Source organism: Prionailurus viverrinus, unplaced genomic scaffold, assembly GCF_022837055.1.
Source record: "Prionailurus viverrinus isolate Anna unplaced genomic scaffold, UM_Priviv_1.0 scaffold_45, whole genome shotgun sequence".
NCBI classification, from domain to species: domain Eukaryota; kingdom Metazoa; phylum Chordata; class Mammalia; order Carnivora; family Felidae; genus Prionailurus; species Prionailurus viverrinus.
Window position 1 is genome coordinate 3,648,067 of NW_025927610.1, and position 9,185 is coordinate 3,657,251.

The 9,185-nt window shown below is 62.7% G+C and overlaps 1 protein-coding gene across 2 annotated transcripts in view; it reads left to right on the top strand.

The window, feature by feature from the left end:
• The window catches only part of CPLX1 (complexin 1), a 30,178-nt gene extending 22,295 nt beyond the window's left edge, over positions 1-7,883 (top strand). For both annotated transcript variants that reach the window (XM_047847275.1, XM_047847276.1), the window contains 2 exons: positions 4,197-4,372; positions 7,636-7,883. In XM_047847275.1, the coding sequence (XP_047703231.1) occupies positions 4,197-4,372; positions 7,636-7,833 (374 nt within the window). In that variant the 3' untranslated portion in view covers positions 7,834-7,883. The remainder of the gene's footprint in view (positions 1-4,196; positions 4,373-7,635) is intronic.
• The last annotated feature ends 1,302 nt before the right edge of the window (positions 7,884-9,185 follow it).

Below are 9,185 nucleotides of genomic sequence, written 5' to 3' on the forward strand. Positions count from 1 at the left end.
CAGGCTCTGGGCTGATGGCCCGGAGCCCGGAGCCTGTTTCCGATTCTGAGTCTCCCTCTCTCTCTGCCCCTCCCCCGTTCATGCTCTGTCTCTCTCTGTCCCAAAAATAAATAAAAAACGTTGAAAAAAAAAAAAACTTTAAAACCTGACCTCCATCCAAATATAACACGGAATCCTGGATTGGATCCTGGAACCGGAAAGGAACAGTAGTGGAAAAAGTGGTGACATTCAAACAAAGTCTGTGGTCCACTTCACAGTGTCATACCTGTGTCGTTGTAATGGTTTTGATGAAGGTGTTATGGTTGGCATTAGGAGGATCTGGTCAGGCGTGTGCAGGAACCCTTTGCAGCACCTGCATGACCTCTGTAAATCGGAAACTATTTCAAAATGAAGTTTCAAAAACCAACATGTTGATTGGCTTATGTATTATCTAAATATGCATACTTTCAATTACGTATAAGGTACCATAAATGAACCCCCCATGGTAGTGAACACTGAGCAGGGTTCTGACTACAGGGGTGACTAGTGTATGTGAGGAGCCCCGGGAAAGGCTGTCTGGGAAGATACTGGGCCAGGAGTAGTGGACAAAGTTCTGGAAAACGAGCTCAAGGAAGGGCAGCAAGTGCAAAGGCCCTGAGGTAGGAACGTCAGAGCCTGTAACTCCGCCCCTGCCTCCCCAGGCCTGCAGAGAAAACTTCTGAGAGCTGAGGGGAGTGCTATTATGTTGGCAGGGGCATCGAGGGAGGAGGATCTGGCGGGTGGGGCTGTGGGCAGAGGGAGTGGGTAGAACTGGGGCAGGTAGGGGCCCGGGCAGGGCCTGGGAGCTCCCATCGGCTGGGTGGGCATGCAGACCCCCTGCTCATGCTTTCTCATCACGGGCGTTCTGTGAACCTCAGCGAGTGGCCCTCTCTGGCTGTTGTTGGATTTCTGCATGCCACCGCCACCCCCCCCCCGCCAAGTACAGGACCCACTCCTGAGTGGAAAGATGCCCCCACCTCGTCCTGAGCTGGGTCTGCGTCCCCCAACCCCAGGCACTGGTTTCTCATTTCTCACCTGGGAAACTCAGGCTCAGAGAAGAGTGACGGAAAAGATGGGGTAGACTCCACCCCCTCTCCCATGCTGATGCCCCTGGGGGCCAGCGTGGGACCCTGGCTGCGGGACCCCCCAGCCTCAGATACCACCCACCTTCCTCAGTCAGAGACTTTGGACCCTGAGCGTGGGGTGGAAGTGCCCCGTGCCGGTCTCCTCATCTGTAAATGTGGCTGGTGGCTCTGGAGCAGGGACCCCCTAGGCGTCACCGCCGGCAGCCCCGCCCTGGCCGAGCTAGCCTGGCCACCCCGGCTTCTGCGCCAGGACAGCAAATGGCATGTTGGGTCTCGGTGCCAGGAACAAGCTTCCCACGGTTTCTGCCGTGGCGCCGGCTGCCCTTCGAATTCCCAGCCAGGTGGGGCTTCCGGAAGTGTGTTTGCGCAGCAGTGGAGGCCATGCAGGGGAGGGTGGGGGGGCGCCGTGGATGCCCCAAAGGGTGGTCCCATTCAGACAGTGAGTGGCTTCGCAGCCAGCCGGTGTGGCACGAATCCACACCGCTGCAGTGACCTCTGGTCCCCTTACCCTGGTCTAGGAGAGGCCATCCAGCCTCCCAGGGCCACCCTTCCGACTGAGGGACTAGCTCCTCCTTTGGCTTTCCCTAAGTCTCTGGCCAAATGGACCCACCCAGAGCTCAACTAGAGGCAAGACAAGAACACCAGGGACCCTGGGGAGCCCATGAAACTCAGAGCCAGAAGGGTCCTAGGCAAGCCTCCCCTCCCAGGCCCACACCTGGTGTAGCAGAGCTCAGCACACAGCTGCTGCCCAATAAATGCATATTTGATCACTAGGCCTATAGCCCATGTGATGCGTTGGAGAAGCGGGTTTAGAGGCCGCCAAGTAAGGGCGCCCCCGCAGCCCTCACCCCTCCCAGGAGAGGTTTACCAGTTCTGCTTTAAGACATCAGTCCTTCCTAGGAGGGAGGAAAAGCAGCTGGTCACTCTCACTTTAGTGTGAATTAGCTTGTTCAAGGGGGGAGATGTACATTGATGCTCTGGTTGGCCAACAGGCCAAAGAGGTGGGGGAAATTGCAGCTGCTCCCTGGATTGTGGGAGTTTGTTCCTGCCCCCACCCCCCCCCCCCCCGCCCCCGCCAGAGGTAGCAGCAGCGCCAGGAGGCACAGAGAATCTGCTTCGTCATCTGGGCAACTATTGGAAGAGTCAGTGACTAGACTCTATGACCTGCTTTCCCTTGAAACACTGGCTTCAAATATGCTTTACAGAATTCTGCAGATGTGCCTGAAAACTGACCCTGAGGTTTTAGTTTTCTGGATCCGTGTCAAAATGCCTGGTACAGGAGGACTCCCTGTCCCCACAGTGACATGGTGGCAAGTTGCCCTTAGCCTCCCCATCCCCCGAGACCCTGTGATAGTTTCCAGCAACTAAGAAGGCCCACGGTGTAGGTGTGGCCCAGCCTGACAAACATCTAGTTTTCGGCCCAGAACACTCAATCAAAGAGTTGTCCTATTGCTACCAACAGCTGGTGGCCTTCCAAACTTCTTCCTCTGCTCACCGGGTGGGGCGGGGGCGGGGGGGGGGGTATCACTCCCGAGTAACAGGCAAAAGCAGCATATGGCACAGATATCTGCAGGGAGGGGACTCTCTCCAGGTTCAGCACTACACGGACCTGTGCAGTATCACCTGAGTGCGGTAGTACAAGGACATGGAAAGAGAGGATCAGAACATGGAGTCGCTGCATGTGGAGAGAAGGGGGCAGTACGGAGCTGGGCCTCAATGCCAGTGTGGGGATGGGGCCCTTCTGGAGAGGGGCAGTCGTGTCAGCGCCCACCTTCACAAACTTACCTGAGGAGTTCTTGTGTGTCTCCACCTCGCTGTCCACCTCACTGTTCGTGCCCAAGGCGTGGACTCGGCTAGCCCTGGGCCGTGCTTGTGAGGGCTCATCACGGGACCAGAGGACAGAGGCAAGACCCTCAGGGGCCGGTGCCGGCGAGGCCGACGGAAGGGTGGGAGTGGGGCTGGGCAGTCACTGGCCCTCGCTCAGGGTCACAGGAGGTGGATGGCAGGCACAGGGGAGCCCTGGGGTAGGTGGACCTGTTACGGATGCGGCCAGTTCCCAGGAAGCCTGCAGGGGTGACGGGAACGGCTGCCTCGCTCCCACTGGCCATGCGGGGGCGCCCCCGCGGGCTGACCGCCCCGGGCTGAGATCGGCGCCCACCAGACCCGCCGCCGACGGTGCCTGTGAGGGGGGCCGCTCCGCTCCCAGCAGCCACCGGGGGCCAGGGCCCACTGCGGTGCCAGCCGAGCTCTGAGGCTGTAATTACGCGTCTCTGTCCTATGGGCCGAGTCACGGAGGGCGTCCCGGAAGGTGTTTTGTTGTCGCCTGTGAATCAGGAGCTCATGAGAAAAGTGGTGGCTGGTGCAGCGGAGAAATTAGGGCCTTGGTGCTACGGCACACGGCCCCCAGCCGCTCTGCCCGCCGCCCTCAGCCCCTGCTGGGAGCCTCTGCAGACACCGAACCCCTGAGCCCCCGTGCTCCTGCATTCAGCCACTCCTTCCAGCACCTTCGGAAGGCTGAGCTTGTTGGACACGAGAGCCAGAGGAGATACACGCCAGGGGCTCCCGGGCCCACGCGGGCACGCGCACACGCCATACACACACATTCTCAGCTGCAAGCACACGTGTGTACACGCACACACCCGCGCGCGCACACACACGCATCCGCGGCTGCAAGCGCACGTGTGTACACGCACACACCCACGCGTGCACACACACACACACAAAGTACACACACACATCCACAGCTGCAAGCACACACACACCCGCGCGTGCACACACACAAGCACACACACATCCGCAGCCTCAACCACACACGCGCACACATCCTCAGCTGCAAGCACACGTGTGTACACGCACACACCCGCACGCGCGCGCACACGCGCACACACACACGCATCCGCGGCTGCAAGCGCACGCGCACACACACGCCAGCACCGCGGGCGCACGTCCACACTTCCTGCCAGCGCTGACCTCCGCCCGACACTCACGCAGGCCAGGCTGCCCCTGACGGCGGGGAGCGCTCCGGAACCAGCGGAGGGGGGTGGGGCGGGCCTGGACCCTCGCTGGCCGGACTCACCGGCTTTCTGTCCCCAGGGGCCACAAAGGACATGGGGAAGATGCTCGGGGGTGACGAGGAGAAGGACCCCGATGCGGCCAAGAAGGAGGAGGAGCGCCAGGAAGCCCTGCGGCAGGAGGAGGAGGAGCGCAAAGCCAAGTACGCCAAGATGGAGGCGGAACGCGAGGCCATGCGGCAGGGCATCCGAGACAAGGTGGGCGCGGGGCCTGGGGGGCTGCCCCGCACCCTCCCCTTCGCCTGGCTCCATGGAGCACATCTCTGGATTGCACACGCTGGAGCCCACATCAGCTACCCAGGCTCGCCAGGATGAGGGTTCACCTGTGGGCCCGCGTCTTTGCTGCTCTTACCAGTGGGGCTGGCCATGGTTTCACCTGCCCGGCCTGATCGCTTTTCCAGCTATTGCGGGATTAGGTAGGAGCAGTGAGTCAGGACCTGCCTCCAGAGGACCCACCAGCAGCGAAGATAGGGGTGTGTTGGGGAGCAGACACCTGCTGGGGTCTGCCTGATCACCCCAAGCTGAGTGTGCCAGGTGGGGGCCTTGCCTCTGTGGCTGCAGAGCTAAATGAGACAGTGGTCGCCCGGCCAGGCATCGGTGGGGGAGCGGTGCTGGGCAGATGGGGACGATGGTGAGCCCCTCCACCCACGGGTCAGAGGCAGCTCCGGAGGGGTTCCGACGCGTTATGTCGCTGGAGCCCCAGGCCTTCCGGCCGCACCGCTCTAACCTCCGGAATTTGGCCCCCTCCCTCCTATGAGCCTTCAGCTCGGGAAAAATACCCACCTGCCCCAGGGTCCCCCAGAAATGGAAGAATGGGGGGTGGGGGTGGCTGTGGCTGGGGGAGATCTGGCCCCCTTGCCAGCAGCTGTACTGAGTGGTGAGGGCAGCGTGCCCGCTTGGGCGTGGGGAGCACCTGGTCCCCCCTGCACCCAGCACCATTGAGTGACCCAGCCCCCGGGTCCTGCCCCTAAGAGAATCTGCCTGACTCTCGTGTCCGCTGAGCCCTCTTCCACCTGTCCAGGTAACCCTCCCCACTTCCCCCCTGCGCCTGCCCTTCAGATGGGGCTCCCCCAGGTTATTCTCGCCGGGTCCCGCCCACAGACCTTCACCCCGGCACACAAATGTGCCCGCCTTGTGCGTGGACACCCTGTGGCTTTAGGAGTCTGTTGGACTCTGTGCCCTTGGCTGGAGGGAAGCTCTCTTTGGTCTGACCTAGTTTCTGGAAGTGTTTCTCTCCCCTGCCCACGCTCCACCCCACAGGGCTCCAAGCCACATGTCCCTCCTTTCCCTTCCAAGCCCAAGGGCCACTGCCGTCCACCGTAAGGTTGTCCCAGAATGGTGACCCGGGAAGAGGGCCTGTGCTTCTTGGGCGAGGGAGTGCCTGGTGTCCGGGCAGCTTGTGACACGCCGTGCCTTTGGCTGACCTGATACCAGTGCTCAGTAGGGAGGGCCCTCTGGTCAGTGTGCCCGCTGCCAAAGAGTTCTCGGGGTGCCCTCGTCAGGTCCTCATCGAGACCCTCGTAGCACTCCTGGCAGTTGTTCAGGGTACATAGGGGCATGTGGGCTGCTCAGGGCTCCTGCTGAAGAAACCTAGATAAACCCTTCATTCCTCTTTCCTCGATGTCTGGCAGTTGCCCAAGGGGGCCCCAGCTCTGGTCACAGCTGGGCAGAGAGCAAGGCTCCCCGCCTCTCTGATCGCTGCTGAAGGTGGCCCTTGCCTCCCCCGTGCCTGAAGCCATCTGCAGCCTCAGAGAGGAGAAGGTGCAGAGGTTTCCTTCAGTACCTTTAGCGAGCTGCGGGGGGGGGGGGGGGGACATAGCAGCCCCCCCGGCATCTGGAAGCAGAAGGAAGGCCCTTCCTGGAGAGCGAGGGCGTTCCCCCCTCCGCCCAAGCACCAGAAGCAGAACCCACCACTTCTGGTGGGGCTGGCGAGGACAGAGGAGTGTACAGTGGGGTGAGTCCTCCGCCTGGGCGGAAGCGTGTCCTCCCCGGGGCCCGTGATCCTGTGCTTGTGTGTCCCCCAGCAGGAATCCGGAGCTTGTGGCTACTCGCCGACACCCACACGCTGCCCCAGTTTCCCCTCTTCATCCTTGTTAATGCTTCTGCTCCTGTGCATTCCCTCATGTGTGATCCGGAAGCTCAGACCCGGCCAACGGGCGCCCCTCTTTCCAGCCTGAGTGGGTCCTGCGCTCGGCCCGTCAGACAGACCACCAGCCCCCAAAAGCATGAGTCCAGCTTGCCCCCACCCGCTTCCCACCAGCCCTGAGACAGGAGGCCTCACGCTGAGCACAAGCTCCTGAGGAGCTGGTGATGGCCTGGGGGTCAGGGGCACACCTCAGTCCCTTGGAAACGAATTCTTGCAGTTCCGGAGCCCAGAAGTCCCGAATCAGCGTGTGGGCAGGACTGCCCTCCCTCTGGAACCTGCAGGAGAGAACCCTTCCTTGCCTCTTACAGTTCTCTTGCGGTGGCTCTGGCAGTCCTTGGCGTCCTTGGCCTGTGGCGGTGTCCACTCCGCCTTCTCCGTTTTCATATGCCTCTCTCTGTCCTTTTCTTTTCTCTTGCAAGGAAACTCTTACTGGATTTAGGGCCCAGGGCGATCTCGTCTCCTTATCTTAGTTACATCTGCAGAGACCCTATTTCCAAATAAGGTCACATTTTGAGGTTCCAGGTGACAAGAGTTTTTTGGGGGGCACCATTCAACCCACTAGAGACGGGAGACCTGGGTAAGAGCTGAGGGCAGAGACACACACAGGAGACCGGAAATGGAGGGCTCAGGGGTGGCCAGGAGTATGGGCTGAGGGCACGCCTAGGGGGGCTCCACTTAGGGCTGCCGTTGGGCACTCGCCTCCGCTGGCTGTCCACGAGGGGCGGGCGTTGTAGCCACATCTAGGCGGACTTGGCCAGGCATGACGGTCTGACCTCACGTCACCCGACCAGGGATCTGGGGCTGTGTGGGCCGGCCAGCCCCAGAGCAATGGGTGATCCGCCACTGCGTGCACATGTCCTGCCCGCCCCTCCCACCGCTCCTAGACCACAGCCCAGGCCAGCCTCCTGGGAAGGCGAGGTGGGTGGGTAGGGTGGAGAGGCCAGGGGTGGGGCGGGGTCACTGGCACCCCATAGGGACCGACCTCCCCTCCCCCCGCTTCCCCCCTCAATGCGGCCCCCCAAGCCCTGAGCCCTGGCTTCTGCTGTCGCTCCGGCATTCTCCGTGAGGGTTCCCCACCCCCCCCACCGCCCCCCGGCACCAGGCACCCTCCTGGGTGGGATTTTGCCATCAGGGGTCTTGGTGGTGGTCTGTGGGGCCAGGGGCTCCCGACAGCCTTTCTCAGCCGCAGGCAATGTTCTCTCCGCCAATCCCGCGGTTGCGGGAGGGGTCCAGCCCTCCCAGTACTGTGTGGCCCGGGCTCCAGCCCGGGGCCTGGAGACCGCTTGCCCGTCTGACCCCCGCCCCTCCCCCGCAGTACGGCATCAAGAAGAAGGAAGAGCGTGAGGCTGAGGCCCAGGCCGCCATGGAGGCCAATTCGGAGGGCAGCCTGACGCGGCCGAAGAAAGCCATCCCGCCCGGCTGTGGGGACGAGCCGGAGGAGGAGGACGAGAGCATCCTGGACACCGTCATCAAGTACCTGCCCGGGCCGCTGCAGGACATGTTCAAGAAGTAACGCCCCGCGCCGGACACAGCCCGCCTGAGCCCGGACCCCCACCCCCGCCGCCCCCCTTGCCTACCTACCCCCTGTACATGCCCTCCTCGGAGGCCCCTGAAGGGACGTCGGGAGCAGAGTGCAGTCCCCCAATGCCGATATAAGCCATAGTCCTAGACCTACCCGCCCCATGCCCCCTCGCGCCTCTCTCGCCACCAGCCCACTCCCCTCACTGCCATTGCCACCGCCTGGGGGGGAGGGGTGCCCGCCCCTCCCCAGGGCCCCCCGTGGACCGGCCCACGTGCTCCTCTGGGTTGGACCCTCCTCCCCCAGAGCCTGGGACGTCCCTTACTGCTCCCGCCCTTCACACCCTCCCAGCAGTGCCCGAGGCCAGGGCCACCGAAGGGCCAGCATCCCGACCAGCCGTCGGTGCGCCGTCCCTGCGTTGTTGGGCGCTTGTCCCGTCCCAAACTCAGGAGCACAGCCATAGTGGGGGGAAGGCGGGCGTGCGGGCTGGGAGGGGAGCTGCGGCAGGGGTGGGGAGCCTCCCCCACCCCCGCAGCGACACCCGGGCTGCAGGGTCTGAACCCTGCCGTCTGCAGGTTGCCCACCTCCACCTGCACCCCTCACATTGTCCATCTGTCTCAACCTGTCCTCCACCCCCCCTTCTCGGCCCACTCCTCTGGAAGGCTTTGCTTCGGACAAATACCAGGACCCGGTTCTCTTCCAAACTAAGGGAAACCAAGCAATAGGCCTGGGGGAGCTCCGACACGGCCCCCCCCCCCCCCGCCGCCCGGCGCAGCGTGGAACAGTGCAGCCCCTCCCGCGCCCTGCGACTCCCCGCCCCTCTGCGTCCGTCGGCCCAGCCCTCTCCCCTCCCTGGTTGGCACCTCCTATCTTCTTAGCGGAGGCCACTCTGGGGTCGCGGGCTCCCCTGCCCTCACCCCCTGTGCGCCTGCACCTTCCGCAAGAGCGGGGAGGAGGCTCAGGCCCTCGGATGAGCGCGGCACCTGGAGACGGTCCCTGAGGCCCTCCTCCGCCAGCCAGGTGCGGGCCCCTCGAGGTGGGGACCTGCCAGGTGGCCCCACCTGGGCGCAGGTGGAGTCTGTGGGGAGCCTCCGCGGGCCTCCCTGACCCTCTGTCTCTTCATCCTTGTTTTCCTTTGCATCACGATATGTTGAATCTCAGGTAAATGAGGTCTTACGTGTTTGGGGAGTTCTATCGGGACAGAAGGCCCGTCGCCTCGGTGTCCGGGGGCCCCTTTCTGTCCGTGTCACACATTCATCGCGTCCACGTGTTGTGGGCCAGGGGCGCGGCCCCACGTAGCTCTTTAGAGAAGCCATAACAATAGACTGCAATACTACCTTCGGACG